This window comes from Ictalurus furcatus, chromosome 4 (assembly GCF_023375685.1).
Source record: "Ictalurus furcatus strain D&B chromosome 4, Billie_1.0, whole genome shotgun sequence".
Taxonomy (NCBI): domain Eukaryota; kingdom Metazoa; phylum Chordata; class Actinopteri; order Siluriformes; family Ictaluridae; genus Ictalurus; species Ictalurus furcatus.
In genome coordinates this window covers 31,584,003-31,611,130 of record NC_071258.1, presented here as the reverse complement: position 1 = coordinate 31,611,130, position 27,128 = coordinate 31,584,003, and the positions used below count along the sequence as shown (strand labels likewise).

The 27,128-nt window shown below is 41.6% G+C and overlaps 1 protein-coding gene across 10 annotated transcripts in view; it reads left to right on the top strand.

Moving 5' to 3' along the window:
- Positions 1–27,128, top strand: part of LOC128607008 (leucine-rich repeat-containing protein 49) — a 47,474-nt gene that overhangs the window by 14,221 nt on the left and 6,125 nt on the right. For 8 of the 10 annotated variants that reach the window (XR_008385785.1, XR_008385787.1, XR_008385789.1 and 5 more), the window contains 5 exons: positions 6,094–6,155; positions 11,766–11,925; positions 17,193–17,276; positions 20,318–20,493; positions 21,498–21,599. Coding sequence is in view for 5 of the 10 variants with exons in the window: in XM_053623613.1 (XP_053479588.1) it covers positions 6,094–6,155; positions 11,766–11,925; positions 17,193–17,276; positions 20,318–20,493; positions 21,498–21,599 (584 nt within the window). In the remaining 5 variants the exon portion in view is untranslated. The remainder of the gene's footprint in view (positions 1–6,093; positions 6,156–11,765; positions 11,926–17,192; positions 17,277–20,317; positions 20,494–21,497; positions 21,600–27,128) is intronic. The other 2 variants (XM_053623614.1, XM_053623615.1) reach the window with 2 other exon arrangements.

The following is a 27,128-nucleotide window of genomic DNA, read 5'->3' as shown; positions in this document are numbered from 1 at the left end:
GACTAGAAGTATAATATAATATAGTATAAGTATAAAAACATTCAATAACCATGAAAGATTTGACGTCTTTAAGAACATATTTTTCTGTGCCAAAAAAAATACTTTTTTGTTCATTTTAGCTCTTTATTCTGAATACCTTAGTACCTTAGAATAAAACTCCATAGAAACGAAAATCTGTGTGCTAGGTGCTAGGCGCACATACTTACTTCTAAATAGACTGTTTCCATGTATTTTTTCTTGCATGTGATCACTGTTTGCAGGACCAGACCAAAAAAAATATCAAACTTTTTGCCTATCTAACACGAGACTAGGCTCGATTGGTGTCGCTAGCCAAGGGGAGCCAAGCGACAACTATGCCATCACTGTATGGGTTTAGCCGCTACAGTGCCATGCAAAGTACATTAGCTTTCCTTATGCTCTGCTCATATCATTTTCACATAACTTGGAACTCGTATAGACATTTACACACCTTGTTTTCCTGCTCAGCACGAGAGGATGGTAGAGTTTCAATTTCAAGCCCTTTACTGGTAAAAAAAAAAAAAAAAAAATCGCCGTATATTCATTTTTCCCCTCACACTGACTGACTGTGAGCTAGCGTTTGGCAGAATTGAGACCTGCTAGCCAATAAGACACGAGTATTTCCACGTATTTTCCTGTAAATGCTGTCTGATTGGTCTCGCCTCCGTTCACTGAGGATATAAAATTACAACACCGCCGTCTTCTTTAACTGACGTTCGCTCCAAGTGGAGAATTATTCAGAGCTAAAGGAAAAAATCTTCGGGGGCTACAGCCCTAAATGCCCCACGTTGCGTATTGTGCTATAAAGAAACCCACGGAAACTGCTTTCATTCCGTCTGCTGTAGCAAAAGCAGCGTTTTTCCTGATTACTGCTTTCTCTTTGAACGCATTCATCTCTGTGTTTCCTTTGTGCCGCTGTTTGTTCCTGTATTTTGATTACGCTGCGCTCTTTTCGTCTAGCGCTGTGTTAAATGCTGCTTTTGGTGCTCGCTTGTGGAGAAAAGGACTTATGAATTTCAATCACAGATTTGTTATTTGTTACTAAATTATTGCTTGTATATAAAACACATATAGGTAGTTATACATCCTTAGATATTCCCCATGCTTACAGGATATGATAGCTCACAGATTCATTGGACTTTTTAAAACCTTGTCTTAAACGCTATGTCTCCCGTGTTGTCCTGGAGCCCAAGAAAGCATTCGGTCTTAATGATGAAACAATGGAAAGGAGGCTTTAGTAGAGACGGAGAGAGAAAACAACATCTTATGGCCCCACGTTGTAAATCGCACCCTGAAGAAGCTGTGTATCAGTAACAGTGTGTTGCATTTGAGTGTGTAGTTATTGTTTTGCACTGCGTTTATCATTCTAATAGATTACACTGTTTATACGTATGAGTTTTTTTTCTCACAGGTGTCTTGGTCAGTAAGTAAAGAATAAAGCACTTTGGGAAGTGACGTTATAGGAAAATAACCGACGCTGATTATTTTCCTTATAACGGCACATCACAAAGTATTTTATTCCTCTTATACTGCAGCAATTTGCCAGCGCTAAGAATATTTATTTATTAAAGAGCAACTCATACTTTATATCTTTTTTAAGTAAGTAGACTGCCGGTAATGAGACACAGCTGAGAATCACCATCACACGTTACCTGCCGGTTCGACCCCGCCTGCTGTCCGTTCACAGCCGACGCTTGACCACGATCCCGCCTCCACACTCCATAACCCTGAAGACTATCCCGTGTCTGAAAACGTAATTTTATAGTTTTACCTTTGACTGTTACAAAGCACTGACACTGGAGACTCATTCCTAAAATGCTGTCTAAACACTGATGTACAGAAAATTAGAGGTATGAGAACAAGCAGTTTAATATAACCCTGCGGTTTGCCTTTTGATCACTGTCAGAGCTGCTGTAATAGAAGAATAATCTACACCTTCAGAATCGATACAGTTTTGGTACAAACAATGTTAACAAACAATACATTGTGCAGTCCTTTTGTCTATGTGTATACAATGTGTATACCGATGAAGTGATTATAGAAAATTGCCTCGAGTCTTGACTGATACAAACAGACCTACAGATGTCCAGGTCATATACATCGATTTAAAATCTTTTAGTTCTCTCTGTCTTGCTGCAGTTTACTTGCCGTGGTGCTAGGGTTTTTGCCATGCTTACAGCCGTTTCGCTTTTCATCAGTTTATTGTCTAGTTTAAAGTGCACCTAATATGGTTTTTCAAATATTCCCTTTCATGTAGTGTGTTATATATGTCGCTGTTTGTGAATGTAAAAAGTCTGCAAAGTTTAAAAAATCAAAGCGCACGACAAACAGAGTTATCGACTCCCAAAAGAAGGAATCGATTCTGAACAGCTGAATCGAGTCGTTAATGATTCCAGACTTTACTTCCTGTACTAACCTACGTAGGTTTATAACAATAAACCCCGCCTCTGGTCTTCATCGGCTGCTCGCTGACAGACGGAGCTGAAACTTGTTACAGTAGTGGGCGTTTCCTTTTTGAAACACGCTGACAGCGGTAGACCAATCACAACAGACTGGGACATCTGACCAATCAGAGCAGAGTATGCTCTCTGAAAGGAGGAGTTTAGAGTGAATGCTTTAGAACGGATCATTTAGCGAGTCGTTTGTGACACTGGGGGGGGAAAGGTAATGCTGCAGTTTAAATTATGAGCACGTTAAAGTGTTTTTTGACCTCGGATGCGTGTAAATCTATTGTACGAGACCTTTTAAAACAAAATAAGGCACGTTTCAAAACCATAATAGGTGCGCTTTAAACAAACTGTTGATAAGAACAGAAAGCTGTGCCGTGATTGAAATGTACACATCCTGGTTTAAATGGAGCAGTGGTGGTTCGGTGATTAAGGTTCTGGCCTGCTAATCAGAACTTTGTGTTGGGATAGTTGAAGAAAATAATTTTACTACATTGCACTCGTACATATCACAGCCGTCTTTTCGTCTCGTCTTCTTAAAAATAAAGCAGAGCATTTCTGATGTGCAGTATGAACGGATTTTGAGAGCACTTGTACTGATGAGACCTATTTTGATGTAAGGACTATCATCCAGGATCATTTCACTCTTGACATAACTCCGTCTGCATTCGTCTGTCCAGGTGCCTTTCTCAGGATTGGTGAGTTTTTGGCCAGCACCACATCAGCTGAGTGATGATGTCATGGTCTGTTGCTAAATATAGACACGGCCATTCAGTAAATGAAAGAGAAAGAGACAGCTGGATAGATGTATTGGGCTCTTTAATTTCCGACGTCATACATGAGCATACGCTGTTCTGAGATGTATGGTTAGCTTTGATATAACAAATTCCGTAGTGTATTTTTATCTGAGAGCCTTTCAGAACGTGCTGGGGATATGTGTGTGTGTGTGTGTGTGTGTGTGTGTGTGTTTCTTTGATGCGCATACTGTATTAGTGTGTACTGTAGTGACATCATGTCCTTTAGACACGTGTGTCGTCTTGTGTAATCAATTAATCTATTTATATAACAGAGCAGACACAGCTCTAGAGGTCGTCATGCCCATTACGCAATACCACTACCCCAACACAGAGACCCGAGCATGGAGCTTTGGTGCTGTAGGTTTTAAAGTTGTCATCACATACTGTCGACCTTAATCCTTGCGGTTTTCCCTTTCTGGGTTATTATAAGTGTTGACAAGATCACCAGTTGGAGCTAAAATAAAATGATCATCATGCCACTGATTATACGTCTTGGAACGGGAGCAGTTTCCTGTAAGCAGCCCGCTGAATAATCTGGCTATGATATTTCTAGAAAGAAAGGGTCCAAGTCAAGCATAAGTATAACTACATGCCTAAGACATTGAATATACACTCACTCTAATAATAATAAGAGGATATCATGCTGTGAATCTCTCATTCTTCCAAAGGTGCTCTACTGGATTCAGGTCACTGGGGAAGCTCTTGAACTGTTCATGCAATTAGTTTTTGATGACTTTATCGTATTATTAAGCTGGAAGCAGCTATTATAAGATGGTAAATTGTGGCACATGGTCAGCAACAACACTCTGATTGTGGCAATGCTCGATAGGTATGAAAGTGTGCTAAGAAATCCACACTATTCCACCACCACCAGCAGCCTGTACTGTCGACAAAGACAGGATGGGTCCACGAAGTCATACTGTTCAGGCCAGATTCTGACCCAACCATCTGCATGTTGCAACAGAAATTGAAATTCATCAGACCAGGCAGCGTTTTTTTCTAATCTTCAGCTGTCCATTTTGGGTGATCCTGCGCCCACTTTAGCGTCAGATTCCTGTTCTTCACTGGCAGGACTGGAACCCAGTTTGATCTTCTGCTGTTGTAGCTCATCCGCCTCAAGGTCCGATGTGTTCCGAGTTGCTTTTCTGCTCACCACGGATGTAAAGAGTGAGTAATTGAATTCCTGTAGCTTTCCTGTGAGCTCATACCTGTCAGGCCATCCTCCATTGGCCTCTCTCGTCGACCTAGAACTGTGGTGCACTGGATGTTTTTGGATGCACCGTTCTGTTTGATGATGTTTTATGTGAGCATTAACTGACTTGACTTGTATCTGTATGATTGTATGTATTGTGCTGCTGCCACATCATTGACTTATTGCACAATCGCACGATTGTATGGGTGTTCCTGATTAAAAATAGCTGGTGAGTGAATGCCAATATTTGTAAGTCTGGCATGACGAAGGAAGTAACAATAAGTCAATCAAATAATAATGATAATTTGCTAGCTAGATAGCTTGTTTGGCAATATGGACTTGTAGTCTATTTGGCAGTACATGAGCTCACAGATGCCCACGTGTCGCTGTAATTGACAAGGAACAGAGAGTGTGAAATCACTCCCACCCAGACCCGATAGTCAATTTTGCTCTCTTGACTCCTGGCACGGATGGCTCCGTCATCGACACGATTCGAACTCGTAATAAGCCGAACGCTTTTCCGTGGCTCCACTCAGGAGCCCATTGTTGAGGACGTTTTGCCGCAGAGAGAAGCCCAGTGCGTCTAAGAATCGATTATTTTTTTTTACTAGTGCAAGGCTGAGCCATCTGTGCTTCGCTAAACTAGATTTTGGACAGTGGTGCATCTCCAGAGGCCATATAAAACGTAATTATTGTACAGCCAGGCAAGAGGGCACTCGTCTGAGTCTGTACACGCCTGCCTGCGAACATTGTAATTAGTCATGAAGAGTACAGTACTGAACGTTGGCATTGTGAGAGTCGTTAAGGGCAACTTGCCAGACTTCGCCACTAAGTGCTGACTCAAGAAAGGATACTATAGCGATTGTGTGGGTGTGTGGATAAGGATGTGTCTGAAGTCTGATCTCAGCAGCTCACCTCACATCCTTTAACACACATGCACATGCATACACACACTCACCGCACACCAAAGATACACACACACACACTCATGCATGGCATCACAACTCTTGCCCTCTGTGACATTGCCGCCTGGCTGTGTCCTCATCTGCCAGTCATAGCCTTTCCCCCCTCATCCACCCTCCTTCCCTGCCTTTCCCCAATTTCCCCCTCCCTCCTTTGTTCTCTCCTTTGATCTCTCTCTCTCTCTCTCTCTCTCTCTCTCTCTCTCTCTCACGCACATTGACTCTACATCGACGCACACAGAGGATAATCACAAAACACCCCCCCCCCCCCCCCCGATTAGCTCTTCCGTTGCAAACGTCATCAGCTGGTCCAGCTCTGTAATTCGCTAACTGTGTATGAGCATCTCCTCTGCATTTCCCCCATCTCTCTCTCTCTCTCTCTCTCTCTCTCTCTCTCTTTCTACCCCTCCTCCTCCTCTCCTGCACTGTGTTCACACCCCTCCCCGAGCAGCCGCAGCAGTCTCTGTGTGTGTGTGTGTGTGTGTGTGTGTGTGTGTTTATTCATGTGCGCATGCGTGTGCGCTGGCCGGATTGAGCAGTTTGCCGGCACTGCAAGGTGACTGGACGGATGGTAAGAGCTCATAGCTTCACAAGGGATTCTGCAGCATCCCTCTTTCTTTCTCACTCCTCCTCATCCCTTGTTTTCTCTCTCTCTCTCTCTCTCTCTCTTTGGGTAGACGGAGGTGGACCGACTGCCCTGTCTCCAGCGTCTCTTCCTCAGCTCTAACAGCATCAGCAGGTAAGAGAAAGTGCAGCTGCATTTTTCCCCCTCCTCTCCACGACTCCACAAAAGTGCTGAGGTAGACATCTTTTTTTTTTTTTGCCCTGCCCACGCCTGAGGACTGATACTACATTACAAGATAATTGTGCTATCAGTGAGTAGATGCTGCAGTTGCTAAGGAAGTTGTGTATATATTTATGTGTAGATATAAATATGTAAGTATTTGTGTATCTTCTCTCTCTCTCTCTCGTGCGCTCTCTCTCTCTCTCCCTCTCTGCGTGTGTATATTTGGAGCTCCGCATGTCCTGTTTCCTTACTCTGAAATCCTTTGTCCTGGTTTTTGCCGTGTCATGCGTCCACCTCCAGCTGAGCATAGAGAGAGAGAGAGAGAGAGAGAGAGAGAGGAGAGAGAGAGAGAGAGAGAGAGAGACACACAGTGAAAGAGCAACTCTGCGTTTTTGTTACTGACACTGGAAAAGTGTGATGGAGGAGGTGATAGGGTGATGGAGGAGGTGAAGGTGGAGGTGATGGAGTACTGGAGGAGATGATATAGTAATGGAAGAAGTGATGGGGTGATGAAGAGGGTGATGAGGTAATGGAAGAGGTGATGGAGGATGTGATGGGGTAATGGAGGAGATGATTGAGGAGGTGATGGGTGATAGAGGAGGTAATGGGGTGATGGAGAAAGTGATGATGGGGTGATGGAGGGGGTAATGGAGGAGGTAATGGGGTGATGGAGGAAGTGATGGGGTGATGGTGTAATGGAGGAGTTGATGGAGGAGGTGATGTGGTGATGGAGGGAGTCCTGAGGAGATGATGGAGGGGGTGATGGAGGAGGTGATGGAGAGTGTAATGGAGGAGGAGATGGAGGGTGTAACCGAGGAGGAGATGGAGGGTGTAACGGAGGAGGTGATGGAGGGTGCAATGGAGGAGGAGATGGAGGGTGTATTGGAGGAGGTGATGGAGGAGGAGATGGAGGGTGTATTGGAGGAGGAGATGGGAGTGATGGAGGAGGTGATGGAGGGTGTAATGGAGGGGGTGATGGAGTAGGAGATGGAGGCAGTGATGGAGGAGGAGATGGAGGGGGAGATGGAGGAGGTGGTGGAGGGAGTGATGGAGGGTGTAACGGAGGAGGTGATGGAGGGTGTAATGGAGGAGGAGATGGAGGGTGTATTGTAGGAGGAGATGGAGGGGGTAATGGAGAAGGTGATGGAGGAGGAGATGGAGGGTGTGTTGGAGAAGGAGATGGGAGTGATGGAGGAGGTGATGGAGGGTGTAATGGAGGAGGAGATGGAGGAGAAGATGGAGGGGGTGATGAGGAGATGGAGGAGGTGATGGAGGGTGTAATGGAGGAGGTGGTGGAGGAGGTGATAAGGGTGTAATAGAGGGGTTGATGGAGGAGGAGATAGAGGGTTTAATGGAGGGGGTGATGGAGGGTGTAATGGAGGAGGTGATGGAGGGTGTAATGGAGGAGGAGATGGAGGAGAAGATGGAGGGGGTGATGAGGAGATGGAGGAGGTGATGGAGGATGTAGTGGTGGAGGAGGTGATAAGGGTGTAATAGAGGGGTTGATGGAGGAGGAGATAGAGGGTTTAATGGAAGGGGTGATGGAGGAGAAGATGGAGGGGGTGATGAGGAGATGGAGGAGGTGATGGAGGGGGTGATGGAGGGTGTAATGGAGGAGGTGGTGGAGGAGGTGATGGAGGGTGTAATGGAGGGGGTGATGGAGGGTGTAATAGAGGGGGTGATGGAGGAGGAGATGGGGGGGTTTAATGGAGGGGGTGATGGAGGAGGAGATGGAGGAGGTGATGGAGGGTGTAATGGAGGAGGTGGTGGAGGAGGTGATAAGGGTGTAATAGAGGGGTTGATGGAGGAGGAGATAGAGGGTTTAATGGAGGGGGTGATGGAGGAGGAGATGGAGGAGAAGATGGAGGGGGTGATGAGGAGATGGAGGGTGTAATGGAGGGGGTGATGGAGGGTGTAATGGAGGAGGTGATGGAGGAGGAGATGGAGGGTGTAATGGAGGAGGTGGTGGAGGAGGTGATGGAGGGGGTGATGGAGGGTGTAATGGAGGGGGTGATGGAGGAGGAGATGGGGGGGTTTAATGGAGGGGGTGATGGAGGGGGAGATGGAGGGTGTAATGGAGGGGGTGATGGAGGAGGAGATGAAAGGGGTGATGGAGGAGGCGATGGAGGAGAAGATGGAGGGGGTGATGAGGAGATGGAGGGTGTAATGGAGGAGGTGATAAGGGTGTAATAGAGGGGTTGATGGAGGAGGAGATAGAGGGTTTAATGGAGGGGGTGATGGAGGAGGAGATGAAAGGGGTGATGGAGGAGGCGATGGAGGAGAAGATGGAGGGGGTGATGAGGAGATGGAGGAGGTGATGGAGGGGGAGATGGAGGGTGTAATGGAGGGGGTGATGGAGGAGGAGATGAAAGGGGTGATGGAGGAGGCGATGGAGGAGAAGATGGAGGGGGTGATGAGGAGATGGAGGAGGTGATGGAGGAGGTGATGGAGGAGGAGATGGAGGGTGTAATGGAGGAGGTGATGGAGGGTGTAATGGAGGGGGTGATGGAGGGTGTAATAGAGGGGGTGATGGAGGAGGAGATTGGGGGTTTAATGGAGGGGGTGATGGAGGAGGAGATGAAAGGGGTGATGGAGGAGAAGATGGAGGGGGTGATGAGGAGATGGAGGGTGTAATGGAGGAGGTGATGGAGGAGGAGATGGAGGGTGTAATGGAGGGGGTGATGGAGGAGGAGATGGAGGGTGTAATGGAGGGGGTGATGGAGGAGGAGATGGAGGGGATAATGAAGGATGAGATGGAGGGAGGAGATGGAGCGTAAGATGGAGGGGGTGATGGAGGGTGTAATGGAGGGGGTGATGGAGGAGGAGTTGGAGGGTGTAATGGAGGAGGTGGTGGAGGAGGTGATAAGGGTGTGATGGAGGAGGAGTTGGAGGGTGTAATGGAGGAGGTGGTGGAGGAGGTGATAAGGGTGTGATGGAGGAGGAGATGGAGGAGGAGATGAAAGGGGTGATGGAGGAGGAGATGGAGGAGAAGATGGAGGGGGTGATGAGGAGATGGAGGGTGTAATGGAGGAGGTGATGGAGGGTGTAATAGAGGAGGTGATGGAGGGTGTAATGGAGGAGGTAATGGAGGGGGTGATGGAGGAGGAGATGGAGGGTGTAATGGAGGAGGTGATGGAGGGGAGATGGAGGGTGTAATGAAGGGGGTGATGGAGGGTATAATGGAGGGGGTAATGAAGGATGAGATGGAGGAGGTAATGGAGGGTAAGATGGAGGAGGTGATGGAGGGTGTAATAGAGGGGGTGATGGAGGAGGAGATAGAGGGTGTAATGGAGGAGAAGATGGAGGGGGTGATTGAGGGTGTAATGGAGGGGGTGATGGAGGAGGAGATGGAGGGTGTAATGGAGGAGAAGATGGAGGGGGTGATGGAGGAGGAGATGGAGGGGGTGATGGAGGAGGAGATGGAGGGTGTAATGGAGGAGAAGATGGAGGGTGTAATGGAGGAGAAGATGGAGGGGGTGATGGAGGGGGTGATGGAGGGTGTAATGGAGGAGAAGATGGAGGGGGTGATGGAGGAGGAGATGGAGGGTGTAATGGAGGAGAAGATGGAGGGGGTGATGGAGGGGGTGATGGAGATGGAGGGTGTAATGGAGGAGAAGATGGAGGGGGTGATGGAGGAGGAGATGGAGGGTGTAATGGAGGAGAAGATGGAGGGGGTGATGGAGGAGGAGATGGAGGGTGTAATGGAGGAGGTGGTGGAGGAGGTGATAAGGGTGTAATAGAGGGGGTGATGGAGGAGGAGATAGACGGTGTAATGGAGGGGGTGATGGAGGAGGAGATGGACGGTGTAATGGAGGAGGGGAGATGGAGGGTGTAATGGAGGAGGTGATGGAGGGTGTGATGGAGGGTATAATGGAGGGGGTAATGATGGAGGAGAAGATGGAGGGAGGAGATGGAGGGTGTAATGGAGGAGGTGATGGAGGGGGAGATGGAGGGTATAATGGAGGGGGTGGTGGAGGAGGAGATGGAGGGTGTAATGGAGAAGAAGATGGAGGGGGTGATGAGGAGATGGAGGGGGTGATGGAGGAGGAGATAGAGGGTGTAATGGAGGGGGTGATGGAGGAGGAGATGGACGGTGTAATGGAGGAGGGGAGATGGAGGGTGTAATGGAGGAGGTGATGGAGGGTGTGATGGAGGGTATAATGGAGGGGGTAATGATGGAGGAGAAGATGGAGGGTGTAATGGAGGAGGTGATGGAGGGGGAGATGGAGGGTGTAATGGAGAAGAAGATTGAGGGGGTGATGAGGAGATGGAGGGGGTGATGGAGGAGGAGATGGACGGTGTAATGGAGGAGGTGATGGAGGAGGTGATGGAGGGTGTAATGGAGGGGGTGATGGAGGAGGAGATGGACGGTGTAATGGAGGAGGTGATGGAGGGTGTAATGGAGGAGGTGATGGAGGGTGTAATGGAGGGGGTAATGATGGAGGAGAAGATGGAGGGAGGAGATGGAGGAAGTGATGGAGGGTGTAATGGAGGAGGTGATGGAGGGGGAGATGGAGGGTGTAATGGAGGAGGAGATGGAGGGTGTAATGGAGGAGGAGATGGAGGGTGTAATGGAGGAGGTGATGGAGGAGGTGATTGAGGAGATGGAGGGGGTGATGGAGGAGGAGATGGAGGGTGTAATGGAGGAGGTGATGGAGGGGAGATGGAGGGTATGATGGAGGGGGTGATGGAGGGTGTAATGGAGGGGGTAATGATGGAGGAGAAGATGGAGGGAGGAGATGGAGGAAGTGATGGAGGGTGTAATGGAGGAGGTGATGGAGGGGGAGATGGAGGGTGTAATGGAGGAGGAGATGGAGGGTGTAATGGAGGAGGAGATGGAGGGTGTAATGGAGGAGGTGATGGAGGAGGTGATGGAGGAGGTGATGGAGGAGGTGATTGAGGAGATGGAGGGGGTGATGGAGGAGGAGATGGAGGGTGTAATGGAGGAGGTGATGGAGGGGAGATGGAGGGTATGATGGAGGGGGTGATGGAGGGTATAATGGAGGGGGTAGTGAAGGATGAGATGGAGGAGGTAATGGAGGGTAAGATGGAGGAGGTGATGGAGGGTATAATGGAAGGGGTGATGGAGGAGGAGATGGAGGGTATAATGGAGGGGGTAATGAAGGATGAGATGGAGGAGAAGATGGAGGAGGTGATGGAGGGTAAGATGGAGGAGGTGATGGAGGGGCCCAGAGAGAGCACTGATCAGAAATGGTTAAAAGGTCCAGGTTGATGATTTATTCATACTGCTGTGGCCTGAGAGAGAGAGAGAGAGAGAGAGAGAGAGAGAGAGAGAGAGAAATGCAAATGTGAAAGGCTCCAGCTGTGTTCTCTTCTCTTCTCTTCTCTATTTTTTATTGTCTGTTTTCATGTGTTCAGTACAGTTTAATGGGATTAGTGTGTGAGTAATACAGGGATAGATCATATTAAAATTTATAAATACACAACTTCCTTACAGCATTATACACATATAGTAAAGTGCATGTAAGTGACTATTGATACAGCCTGGCATTTCTGATTATTTGTGTGTGTGTGTGTGTGTGTGTGTGTGTGTGTGTGTAGTTTTGATGAGCTGGCCTGTCTGGGAGACTCGTGCTCTCTGAGTGAGCTCACCCTGGATGGGAACCCTGTAGCTCAGGAGTCATGCTACAAACAGACCGTGCTGCGCTGCGTGCTTCCACTCCGGCTGCTGGACATGAAGCGCATCACAGTAAGAGTGAAAGTGTGTGTGTGTGTGTGTGTGTGTGTGTGTGAGACAGTGTGTGTGTCTGTACTTGGGAGGTCTCTTTGCTGGTCCATACAAGCTCACGTGCATTAACTGTATTTATACAACAGTGCTGTTGAATTCTCGAATCTGTTGAATTGTTGATTAGTTTTCTGTAACAGCAGCTCTGACAGTCTTCTGGCCGTAATTCAAATCACAGGTGTATATATATATATATATATTTGTTCTGTTTCTATAGTAACGGCTCATCCACATGGCGGATGCTCCACATAATCTAAGACCCTAAACAGATTACGAAAACATTATTTAACAAATAAAAATGTATAACCGTTGATATGGTGAAGCTTTCTGTAGATGTTACTTAAGCATTTATAGAAGTCTCCAGCAGATATAAGTAATAACAGTAACTAACCAACAGAGGGTCCTCAGCACTTAATATAAACAGTTAAAAAGCATGACGTGTTGTTCATTAATATATTAAAAAAATCATAATAAGTATAAGCAAAAATTATATAAGTGGTATAAAATGATTAAAATTCTTCAGTTATACAAAAATAATCCATGTGAGGTTGATAAGAGTAACTCTGCTTCGCATTAGACCACATCACACCATCCTATCACGGATTATTTTCCTGTATTTGGGGTCGTCTCAGCAAGAGGCCGTGAGTGGATTAAGTACAGCTTGTCTGTTTCGTGTGTGTGTGTGTGTTGTATCCAGAGGCTTTTCAGCAGGGAGTGTCCAAGTCTGAGCATGTACATGATTATACACACACACACACACACACACACACACACACACACACACACAATGCCCATGGCACCCTTTATTCTGCCGCAGACACACCACCCTTCTGCAGTGAATCGCTTTACCGTTATTCACCTGGATGTTTCTCCAGAACCCATCTATCAGCAGAGAAGCTTCCATCTCGTCTAATCACTCTTTCAGGGAGAAATCAGTGAAATCATCAGACACTTGCAAAACCCATATAGAAGTAATTCTTAGTGTTCCACGCATCTTTTCAATAGGATCAGCTGATGCTGAGAGATTCTGCCGAGCGTGTGGTGTCTATCTGATCTCAGAGCTCATGCCTCAGGCCGAGCTCCAAACAGAACGGGGGAATTACACACACTTCTTTAGTCTCGTTAGACTTAATTATGAGTCAGAAAAGTGGCAATTAAACTGAAATGCTTCAGTTGTGTCAAGAACAGGAAAGACACACATTCTGTAGCAGCTCAACATGCTAGAGAGCAGAGTATTTTTGCTTTAAACAAAATGTCAAAAGGTTAAACAATAAAGACAGTTTTTCAAAGCCTTCTTTGCTCATATTTATCAAGGGTGCCAATATTAGTGGAGGGCACTGTTGTTGTATTTATATAATGTATAAAATGTTCGTAAATATATCACAAGCACTTCAGGCAACTATTGTTGTTGTAAATGTGCTTTAAAAATAAATCGTACTTACATGTTTGTTTACTTACTTATATATTTACTTATTACATATTATATATTTACTTACTTATATACTTACTTATATATTTACTTACTTATATATTTACTTATTACATATTATATATTTACTTACTTATATACTTATATATTTACTTACTTATATATTTACTTATTACATATTATATATTTACTTATATATTTACTTATTACATATTATATATTTACTTACTTATATACTTACTTATATATTTACTTACTTATATATTTACTTATTACATATTATATATTTACTTACTTATATACTTATATATTTACTTACTTATATATTTACTTATTACATATTATATATTTACTTATATATTTACTTATTACATATTATATATTTACTTACTTATATACTTACTTATATATTTACTTACTTATATATTTACTTATTACATATTATATATTTACTTACTTATATACTTATATATTTACTTACTTATATATTTACTTATTACATATTATATATTTACTTATATATTTACTTACTTATTACATAGTTACTTACTTATATATTTACTTATTACATATTTACTTACTTATGTACTTTATTTACTTACTTATACATTTACTTACTTGTTACATATTTACTTACTTATGTACTTTATTTACTTACTTATTACATATTTACTTACTTATATATTTACTTATTACATATTACATATTTATTTACTTATATATTTACTTACTTATTACATATTTATTTACTTATATATTTACTTACTTATTACATATTTACTTACTTATATATTTACTTATTACATATTTATTTACTTATATATTTACTTACTTATTACATAGTTACTTACTTATATATTTACTTATGTACTTTATTTACTTATATATTTAATTATTACATATTTACTTAATTATATATTTACTTATTACATATTTACTTATTACATATTTACTTATATATTTACTTTTTACATATTTACTTATTACATATTTATTTACTTATATATTTACTTACTTATTACATAGTTACTTACTTATATATTTACTTACTTATGTACTTTATTTACTTATATATTTAATTATTACATATTTACTTAATTATATATTTACTTATTACATATTTACTTATTACATATTTACTTACTTATATATTTACTTATTACATATTTATTTACTTATATATTTACTTACTTACATATTTACTTATATATTTACTTATATATTTACTTACTTATTACATAGTTACTTACTTATATATTTACTTATTACATATTTACTTACTTATGTACTTTATTTACTTACTTATACATTTACTTACTTGTTACATATTTACTTACTTATGTACTTTATTTACTTACTTATACATTTACTTACTTGTTACATATTTACTTACTTATGTACTTTATTTACTTACTTATTACATAGTTACTTACTTATATATTTACTTACTTATGTACTTTATTTACTTATATATTTAATTATTACATATTTACTTAATTATATATTTACTTATTACATATTTACTTATTACATATTTACTTACTTTTTATTTACTTATTACATATTTACTTATTACATATTTATTTACTTATATATTTACTTACTTATTACATAGTTACTTACTTATATATTTACTTACTTATATATTTACTTATATATTTACTTACTTATTACATATTTACTTACTTATATATTTACTTACTTATTACATAGTTACTTATATATTTACTTATTACATATTTACTTACATACTTTATTTACTTATACATTTACTTGTTACATATTTACTTACTTTATTTACTTACTGTACTTTACCTACTTACTGTACTTTATTTACTTACTGTACTACTTACATAATTACTTATCTACATACAAACTTACTTAATTTACTTACTTATGACTTGCTTATTTACATATTTACTTACTTAATTTATTTACTTACTTACATAATTACTTACTTACCTACATACATACTTACTTAATTTACTTACTTATTACTTGCTTATTTATATTTACTTATTACGTGCTTACGTACTTACTTTATTTACTTACTTACTTACATAAATACTTACCTATATAAATACTTACTTAATTGACTTACTTATTGCTTACATACGTATTTACTTACTTACTTATTGCTTACATACGTATTTACTTACTTATTTACTTACTTATTGCTTACATAAGTATTTACTTCCGTATTTACTTACTTACCTACTGCTTACTTAATTACTTACTTACCTACTTACTTTCTTACTTTATTTACTTACGTATTTACTTACTTATTGCTTATTACTTACATACTTGCTTTCTTACTTTACTTACTTACGTAGTTACCTACATACTTACATAGTTACGTATTTACTCACTCATGTATCTGCTTGCTTACTTACAATAGCCACATTATCAGAGAAAAGTGGAGCAGCTCAGCATGCTATGGCAGATCAGGAAAATGTGAAGAAGTGGAAATCTTGTTGGGATTCCCTGTTAATCAGGAGTGACTGGTGTAGTGTAGCTTGTGTTGTGAAAGGGAAATCTGGCTCAGCTAGATCATTTCCTCCCAACTCCTGAGCTGCTGTAGTGGTCCACCCACACTTCTCTGTTTCAGTATGGCATGCAGAGCAAGTTCCAGACTGTTCTAAAGGGAGAGTGTTTCAGCTCTTGCTATATCCCTCTGCAGATTTTAGTGCCTCTACCTGCGGGGATCTCGTGCTGACTGACGTGTTGAAGCTTGGAAGGTGTATGGGTGTGATATGACATGCCCGTCAGATACTGTTTTCACAAAGCAGTGTCAGCTGATTGACATCTGTGAATGAATCCAGGAAAATGTTTTACTTTTACATGCATCTCGTCGCTTATAGCACTGCGGATAAACTGATGGGGTTTTTGTTTCAAAGATGCCTGCTCTGATTTCATTTTCCCTTGTTGGTTGTTTAGGCTGATTATAATCTGTGGAATGTTTTTTTTTTTCTGTATCTATGGCTGAAGGCTACACACTTTGTTGTGCTAGTTATTGCATCAGGCTCATTATGTAACCAAACCTCACAAAAGCTGTCAGTCATCATATAATATATATACAGAAGTCTTAGTTCATTAGTATGGAATAAAACACTCAAGGGTGTGCTGTTATAGGAAAATAACAAACAATGGGATGATTATTTTCCAATAACTGCACATCCTGAAGTCTTTTACTGTGCTTATGCTACAGCAATTTGTCAGCATTAAGCATTTTTTAATAGAAATTCTTAAAGATCAACACATCATACTTTTTATCCATTTATAGCTACAGTGAATGGTGTGGAACGTCCTGAGAACCAGTTAGCGTAACGTTATCACTTACGTCATAATGGCTATGAAGCAGTCATTCCCTCCATGTTAGAGAGAAACCATAAAGCTCTAAAGCCGTCCGTCCAAACTTTACAAAGCGCTGACACTGGAGACTCCTTCCGTAAGTGTTTTCTTACAGAAAACCTCACCCACCGCATCAATGATTATAAATTTTTCGTTGTTAAACATCACGTTTTTTGTAATGTGTTTATTCTTAGCATGATAGATTATGAAGATGATGTTTTCCTTACAAATCCCCGTGTAACGGCGGCTTTAGACGGCTTTACACAATATCCACTCCACGCATGATCGTTCTCACACTCGCACGCTTGCTTTAAAGCTCCTTTCACGTCCTTGGACGCGCACACATACAGTACGCATCACATTCTTTTCATGCCCTTCTAACCTGTGTGTTCTGTCCATGTATAATCTACATCTTGCTGTAGCTGATGTGTGAACAGAGAGTGTCTCTGGATTTGTCCTGCAGGAGGAGGACAGACGCGTGGCAAATCTTTTAGCGCGAAAGGAGGATGAGAAGAAACGCGAGAGCCACAAACAAGCCGCTCACAAGGTAGACACTAAATATCCTGTCACTTTTCTTTGCATTTCCTGCAGTTTGAGGTGTTAAGTATTACTGTTTATCTTTTCTGTGACTGTTGTAGAGTAATATCTTTAGCAGAGATCCTGGTGAGCTAGCAGTGACGGGCTGCTCTTTAGATTCGTGCAGGGAGGAAGAGGATGCTCATTAGATGAGTCACTAAAGAGCCCTGAGTGCTTGGGTAACAACACTGGGGAATACTTTTGGGAAATTTTCCCTCGACGCACATTGTTAGGTAAGGAATAAAGCACGCTGTTATAGGAAAATAATCAATGACAAGGTGGTGTGATACTTTGCCACCCAGAATTAGTTTTCCAATAACAGGAAGTGTTTTATTCCTCTTATACCAGAACAGTTTGCTAAGGATTACAATTCATTTATTCATCAAAGAAGGGCATGTTTTACTTTTTTTTTTTTTTTTTTTTTTAATCTATTTGTAGTTACGTTTAATGTTGTGCAGTGACCACTTTAGTTCATGTTTTCACTTTTAATACAGCTAGAGGTACACAGGTTCAGTATTGGGGCAATACAAGCAACAAAAAAAGAGGGTGGATCGGATATTTGACTAAAAGGTGTTGATGGTTTCTGTGTAATCGAAGTCAGCTAATCCCTGATAAAACGTCAACTCCTTTATGCCTTATTACACAAACACACACAGAGGGAGTGGCACATTCCATACCTGGTTGAGGAGAAACCTTATAAGGAGCAAAAAGAAGCTAGATTCCTTTTGTAGTTTCTCTACGTTCAGAATTGCATCATGGGTAATACGTAGTAAAAGATAGAAAGAGCTAATGAGTGATAATTGAGATTAGATCTAGAGGAGCGTCATTATTAACTGTGTTAGTGTTTTTTTGTTTCATTAAACCATCTGATATCTCACTTTCACTGTACAGTGACGCTCAACGTCATAGGCACTTGAAGTCAGGCTTGTGATTCGCCACCATCTCCTGTGCCATCTGACAGCCAGTGATGAGTTCGGTGACTGCTGCTTGGTTCCTGTGGTGGAGAAATGTGGAGGCAGAATGTACCAGAATGTTGGGAAAGTTATCACAAAACAAACACATCAGTCTAATGAAGCTCAATGAGGATATCAGTGAAACTCTAAAGGAGAAGTTAGAATGGCAGGGCTCTGTTTTGTGCAAGTATGAGCTGAGCTTGGGTTGTGTATTTCTAAAATCTGCCAAAAAAACAATCTGTGACCACTAAAATGGGTCAGAAAGATACCAAAAATATCTGCCATTGCCACAGGCACCAACAGCATCGTCTTAAGCCTTATTTTCACCATCCCAAAAAAGTGTGGCTGCATTTTATGCTTCCCAAGTTTTATTATATCGAGTCATACTTCAAGCCACGGATCGTTAAAATGAGGTGGAGTACCAGATATGGGGTTTAACACTTTAACATCATGCAAGTGTTTTGTTTTTTAACCCACCATTATCTCCTCCTTCAGAGGACAATAAGGACTTATTAACAATAAATACTTTATATGGACTATTAAAGCCACTCTTAATAGTGGGAGATCAAAAGGAAAGATGTACGAATACGTTAATACAAACAAAGGAGACAAAAATATTGTGCGTAGAAAACAAGCAAATACAAGGACGAATAAATAAATGTAAAAAAAAAAGAGACAAAAAAGGTTGTACAACCAGCAATTAAAAAACAAAACATAACTTGACAACGGTACATGAACAAAAATGTAGTAGCCATGAGCTATGTTTAATATTTAAGATGGGTAAAGAACCTAAGTTCTTATATTAATAATAAAATTAAAAAAAAAAAAACATTAATAATATAAACATAGAAAAAAAATTAAGACACTTTTTTTTTTTTTTTTAAACCCGCCACCACTAAACCTCTTTTGAGGACGGTTAAGATGTTGGGATAAGGATTTTTATATATATATATATATATATATATATATATATATATATATATATATATATATATATACACACACACACACACACACACACACACACACACACACACACACACACATATATATGTATATAGGATTATATATATACACACATATATGTGTGTGTGTGTGTGTGTGTGTGTGTGTGTGTGTGTGTGTATATATATATATATTTATATAAGAAAAATATATAAATAATGTAGAACTATAAATATAAAGTTATATTTTCCCGGACTATTAAACCCACACCTAAAAAAAAGGAAAGCAAAAAAGAAGGAAAGAAAATGAAGGGAAAGAAATAGAAACCAATGCTACTACTACTAATAATAATGATAATAATAATTATCATTATTATTATAATATTAATTGTATTATTTGAATTATTATTAAGAAAAGAATTGTGCATCTGCACATCAACCAATCATAAACTCAAATTAGATCATTCATTCATAAATTTTACAGCAGAACAGGAAGTACATGGGAGAAAAAAATAAATAAATAAAATGATACTAGGACAGTCTGACAGGCTGAGTTACTAAACCCAGTAACATTATGCAGTCTAGCATCTTAACATATTACCAGTCAAGTGTCATTGTTGATAGTGTCAGTGTGTGTATCTTAGTAGAACCCTGCTAAAAGTTCTCAGTGTCTTCTCACTTCATCCTTCTGGCACAAAATGCCACTCTCTGCTATCACTCAGGGGAGTCTGGTTCCTATCATGGTTTCTTCCTCATGTCATCTCAGGGAGGGATCTAAATCTACACCCTGATTTCTGTAAAGCTACTTTGTGACAGTATATATAGAGCTATACAAAGGTGAATGAGGTTCTGAGGGAGTACTTCAGGTTCTGTTTTGTAAGGTAGATGTGAGAAGAAAGAGAGGTTTTATCCCATTTAATCGGTTCCCATCTCAGCTGATCAGTTCCAGACATTACCTCTGACCCAGGTAATAAAGTTCTGCTTGTCCGGGTGTTCTGGTGTCCAGGATGAGCTGCGTCATCATCCGGTCATTTGAAAGCCGCTATTCTGAAGCATGTTGAAAAAGCTGCCGTTAAACTGCGATGTTGTCGTTTCCTCTTCTTTCCTGCGCCCAGGAGAAGCGGCGACTGGCCATCCGTAATGCAGCGCAGCAGTGGGAGGACTCCAGGAGCTTTCTCGAGCTTCCAGCACAGAACGGCGCCAAGGAAGAGCTGAGCCCAGAGAACAGCCCCGCCCACAGCCCAGGACAGACCAATGGGATCACTCAGGAGCCGTCACCCGATGACCTCAGGTAGAGAGGTCGAAGGCATCCTGTAGTTTAACGAATGATTCTATTAATGTCGATGGAAGAGTATAAAAAAAACTGAAGTAGGAGATCACTAATAACAAATCAATTCTCATCCAGACCTCTCTCTTTACCTTGATGCGCATGTCAAAATGTAGAGCTCATTGACGCTTCTTTCTCTCATGACCCTAGTCCACCGCTAAAGCTGGTAAAATAGGTTCAATTCCAGCACTAAAATACTGCTTTTCTGGAACCTTGACCCAGTGATGTCAAGGGTCAGGGAGCATCATTATTTTATCCACATAACAGCAACATTTGACTTGAGCAGGTTGTTTTTATGGACACAAGTCTAGGAGGCAACTTTCTTTAAAGCAGAGTTACTCTGATCACCCTGAAGTGGATCATTTTACTATAACCGAAAGTTCTGAATCATTTTATTCTTCTTATACACCAGCAATTTGGGGTAAAACAAATTAGTTCCTGTTTTCATTTAAATTACATCAGCTATAAACAGTAGCTCCGTCATGGTCTCTTTAGTTCCTCTTGAAGTAGTAAGTAATAAGTTTGTTTTTAAAAATGCTGCTTGTCATGCTGCTCTTCTGTCCTGAAGACTTTCCTATGGTGGACAACTTCGTTACAGCTGATCTCCACTGACACTGGAGACTCCTTCCATAAATCCTTCCATGAACGATGAGCAGTTTTTTTTTTAACTGAAGAGTGTGCTCGTATTAGAACGAGCGCATACATATTTGCCTTCCAGAAATACTGTCCGACCTGAGGTTAGAGAAAATGAATCGGCATTCTCTGACCAATCAGGATTGAGAACTCAACATTATTACGTATAGAAGCAGTTAAAACATGTATCTGTCATGTGACATCATACATAATTGTTGCCTATGACCATATTTGGTCAAATGTTTCCTCAAAGCCAGAATTACAGCTTTTAAAATCGTGGAACTATTTCTTTCTCTCTGTCTCTCTTGTATGTATTTCTCTCTCTTCCCCCTCAGGCGAGATAGAGGGAGTCCTCTCACTGTTCCTGAGCGTCCAGCAGGGGGCAATGACGGTAAAGCGCGCTCTAGCAGCCGCCCCAACAGCCCCCGAGACCCCAGGTGTGTATACACACACACACACACACACACACACACACACACACACACACGCACATCTTTCTCCTGTAGAATAGATGTAGAGTCTGCTAAACGCAGTATGAATCTAATGCCTGTTAAGTAGATCACTTCTAGAAGTTTCTGCATGTCCTCCACTTGCATTCCCATCACAGTGACATCACATTCCTGTAGTGTTTGATCTGCTTTCACTCTCTCCTCACACACACACATGGCCCACTTGCTTCTGTGTGTGTTTGTGTGTGTGTTTATTCCATTATAAAGATAATTCAACGTTCAGACTGTATTCTGAAAACACTCACACGCGCACACACACACACATGTTTAAGAATTTTTTAAGAAAGCATGTTTGTCCATTCAAGGGAGTTTTCTCTGGCGTATATCATAGTCGAACCCATCCCAGGAACGCAGGAATACAACCTGGACTCACAAATCCTTCATAACTAAGGCCATTTTAGTGTAACCAGTCCACAGTCCTAAATTCTGGCATGTTTTTAGGAAGTGTGAAGACTTCAGACACACATACCTCCACACAAGAGCCCAGGAGTTCAAACCCTGAGGCACTAACACTACCAGCTGCATCATTGTGCTGTGCCTAACTGATCTCAAATTTGGTCTTATGACATCGCAGTAGTCTACCTTCACGGGTAACAGTTCTAGCTTTGTAAACGGGCTCTACGTGGACCCTTTTTCTGTAAGAGAAACCCTCTATTGAATGGATTCCTATCTGAGAGTAGGAGCTTGGTTAGCGTCTTACACTCTCAGAAAAATGGCACGCTACACCAGCAGGTTCACTTTTACAAAGTAAAATCTCTTTCTTTTTAAAATCTAGAACCATTAACCATTCCGAACTCCTAAGTGAGTAACATGAGACGGAGAGGTAGTTTTAACATTAGCTTAGGCGGATTAGTTGTGTTTCGTGTAATTGTATCGTGTAACCGAAACCGGTATTTTAGGTTAGGTGCTACAATTGAGCCGAATAATTGGCAGTGGTCATGGTTGATCAAATTTAACCCTTGTTAACCCAGGGAAGCTTGAAACTTGGCAGGATGTTCTTCCAAACATTCGGTTGAGTTCATAACAATCATTGATTCTCAAGAAGGCAACACGATACATTAAGAGCCAAGGGGGTGCAAACTTTTGAACAGGATGGTCGGTGTAAATCGTTATTATTTTGTCTTCTGGGAAACATGTAACTATCTTATGTAGCTTCTGAAGATCTTTAAAGAAAATAATAATATACACCGATCATCCTGTTCAAAAGTTTACACCCCCCGGCTCTGAATACATCATGTTGCCTTCTCGAGCATCAGTGAATGTTGGCACCTTTTGTAATAGCTGTGTACGAGTCCCTCAGTCGTCCTCAGCGTGAAAAGATGGCTCTCAACATCATATGGACACTGTTGGAAAGGAGTCAGATATGCAGAACATGCTGGAAAAGCAAAGAATGTGCAGGATCTCAGGACAAACAAAGGACTCGTGAAGAACTTTCACCAAACAACCTGACTTCATGCTGATCATATTGTTTGCGTAGTACGTAAAGTTATAGTCATGTTCTTTACAGAACAGGAAAGAGCATCATAAAAATAACTGATGGGAATACGCTGTACGTATTTACAGATTCTGATACTGTGAATGAAAGAGAGCCAGAGAGAACACAAGCAGAAGCTGGAGTGTGTTTCTCCTCCCATCCGTTACCTTCCCACACCTCAGGCCAGCTCCATGACTCTGTGTGTGAGATAACGCAGTCAGCCAGCCAGCGAGGATAAATGTCCTGATAAACGAGTTGCTCTGAGGTTGTTCTGCTTTGACCTATTAAATACGTCAAACACAATGCTGCGTGCCAGCCAGAGCGTTCGAAAATACATCACACCCATACCTCAGCTTCTTTAAAAATAGCTATTATTGTTGGACGTGTTTCAGCTGGAGCTCGTTCAGTTTCTTACAGGCAACCCGAGGACACGACTTCGTTTCACCTTCTTCATCTTTCCATCACGTTGTATTTGGACACGTTTGTTTCAGGGACCAGGTCTCCAGGATGATGCTCATCCGTTATGTGGGATTGCAGGCAACAGTGCGACACCTTGCAGCACTGACTCGGTTTTATCTGCGTGCTAGTTGTCAGCAGCTCCATGTGCATGTATTTGTGTGCTTTGAGATTGGCTGATTAAGGTGAGGGATCAGGGCTTCCTGTCAGTTCCTGGCGCCTGAAAGTCCGCTCATGCGGTCAGTTTAAAGCGCACCTATTATGGTTTTGAAACGTGCCTATTTTAGTTTTAACGGTCTCATACAATAGATTTACACGCATCCGAGGTCAAAAAACACTTTAACGTGCTCATAGTTTAAACTGCAGCATTATCTTTTTTCCCCCAGTGTCACAAACGACTCGTTCAATGATCCGTTCTAAACGATTCACTCTAAACTCCTCCTTTCAGAGAGCATACTCTGCTCTAGACTGATGTCCCAGTCTGTTGTGATTGGTCTTCCGCTGTCAGCGTGTTTCAAAAAGGAAACGCCCACTACCGTAACGAGTTTCTGCTCCGTCTGTCAGCGAGCAGCCGATGAAGACCAGAGGCGGGGTTTGTTGTTATAAACCTACGTAGGTTAGTACAGGAAGTAAAGTCTGGAATCATTAACGACTCGATTCAGCTGTTCAGAATCGATTCCTTCTTTTGGGAGTCGATAACTCTGTTTGTCGTGCGCTTTGATTTTTGAAACTTTGCAGACTTTTTACATTCACAAACAGCGACATATATAACACACTACATGAAAGGGAATATTTGAAAAACCACAATAGGTGCATCTTAAAGATTTTATGATCCAGACAGAGCAACATGGCACAGAATTTTCAAATTCAGAACTGTCCATAGTCTGGTGGAGTACCTGTGCTTTTCCCCCATTAAATAACACTCTTGTGAAAGAAGGAGGAATTCTCTGGAGGTTCTCGATCAGGTTCCAGTCAAATCTAGCGATTGGAACCAAACATGCTCTTTGTTTTTGGGGGGATTTTTGGGGGTTTTTCGAGCTACTAAAGTGACCCATGAGGCACAAACTGAACTAAAAGACAGAGCTGTATCACTGGAGAAAACTGGTGTTTTGGAGATTTGGAAATAAACACTTGATACGATACAAAAACTCTTTTTTTATATATATATATATAATTAGTTAAAAGTTTGTTTCATTTTTTTTCTGACCAATGAATGGAATAGATTTGCGGGGACATTTTCAGGCCCTATACACCCCTCAGAAAACTTTTTTGGTTTGTTTAATTATATGCAGTGTGAAACCACACCAACTCCAGTAGCAAACGAACCAAAAGTCTTCGTTTCACTTTGAATCCGACTCACCAAATGGATTAATAAGTGTGTGGAATACACAGTGCTCTCTGGTGTCTGTGAATGACGAAGGTCCTTCTACACTTAAATAACGACTGTCCTGCACATCAGGAGAATTGGGGCGGATTTTGAAGCTAACATGCCCTTCTAGAAAATCCCAAAAGGTGCACCCTCCCTTCCTTCTTTATCTCAACTGAATATCTCTTTCGATTTTGCAGGGCTTCCTGGAACAGCCCGGTTTTTATTTCGGATCTGTTAGGCTTGGATGGAGGTAATAAAGATTAAATAAAGGGCACGATGAGCTTTTGGGTTCAGCCAAGTTCAACGCTTTGTAGGATCACATCATTACTTAATCAAAGTCTGTTTGCGGCTCTCGGGTTTCTTTTTTTTTTTTTTTTTTTTTTTTTTTTTTAACTATGTGGCCAATTATATATAATTTTTTAGCTTTCTGTTCTTCAAAACCACAACAATAATTATGTAAGGTGGTCAGCCTCATGCCTCGCTTTGATCTCGGCCTAGTCCGTTATCATTTTGTATTTTTGGCGCTCTCTGTCTCTAAATGTATAATCACCTGGATAGATTTTTTTGATTTTTTTTTTCCCCCTCAAACACAATGGCCACCTTTTACACCGCTCTTCCCACACCCGTCCTCATTCAGCTCCTTCCTGAAACAAATCGGACACATTCCTCCCTGTTCTCCTCGGGATCCCCTTTGTGGCTCTAGTGTTACCCCATGCCTCGCTGCAGTCTGAGTCGCCAGTGTGTGAAACTTGAATAAGCTGCTTGGACTTATTTGGGTGTTTTAATGCTAAAGACCGGTCTCCGTGTAGTCGATCCGCCGGCATGTTGGTGTCTCGAGGCCACGGCGGTGCCGGGTCACAGAGCTCCACCCAGATATCGAGCCTTCCTGAGACTCACCGTGATCCTCCACTCTCACGGCTTCATTCTTAACCATACATTCTCCAGCGCAGCGCCCAGGAGGCGAGCCAATTAGGCCAGACGGATGTCTGTTCTCTGCTACAGACTGATCAGGTCTCGGTTTTAACTAACACACTTAGTTCCTCTGTCCTATTGACACACACGTCAACAAATGCAGTGCTTTGTAAGAGGCTCACCGATTAGCATCAGTGCTAATGGATCGGGCAGATAGGAATTGGCAGTGCACCATTAAGGCACTCAGCGCTGTAAGCAGTGTTCCTCTGTCTACTGTGTTTACATCTGTACTCGGTGGCCTCTATGTGAGGACGTCCTGTATCAAGGCTGCTGTAGGAATCCCAGAATGAATTCTGCTCCATTCAGCTAAAGTGTCCAATTCAATAAATAATGTAACCAAAATAAGAAATATACAACAGTTCCCTCAAACATAGCTGAAGAGCCAAGGCATGTTTGTGGTACAATTACAGGAAGCTTATAGCTAAAGCTTTGTAAATTTTCCATCAACACAAGTGTGTGTAAAGACTTCCAGGTGTGTTGTTACAGCAAAAATAATCGAGGATGCAGTGGTGTAATGCTGCACCACCTCGAAGATGATTGTTTTACAATAACAGCAGGTCCCGAAGTGTTTTATTGGTGATACTTCATCAATTTGTCAGCAGTTTCAACTGTTTATTTATTAAAGAACGACACGCCGTACTTTTTATTCATTTACACTTGCGGAACATCCGTGAAACAAGTTTTCACTTACGTTTTAGCAGCTATAACAGTTGTTCCTCCTTACTAGCCTCTTTTTTTATCTCTCGTTTAGAGTTATAACTCTCTAAGAATGCAGCTTGTCATGTTACCGAGACGCTAGAAAGTGCAGAGTCCTCCGAAAGACATTCCCATGGCGGAAACCTCACTGGCACTCGAGATTAGTTTGTACAACGATGTTATATAAACATCTCCTTAGTGAAAATGATTTTTTTAAAAACACTTTTTAAAACCATAAACCAGCGATATTTGCAATACTGTCACTCCTGTCTGAGGTGTGCTGTTACAGAAAACACCTTCTAACCAATCAGATTCGAGAATTCAACAGTGCTGTGGGATAAATTATATAAATAACTTTACTTGGACAACTAACTGAACCCGCAGACATGTGTTGGATACGAGTCCTGGCAAGCGTTAAAAGTGGAGCAGTTATTTAAAAGCAATCCTCGTTTTAGCACTATATGACTCGCCTTTGACGCGGGAGCCGTGC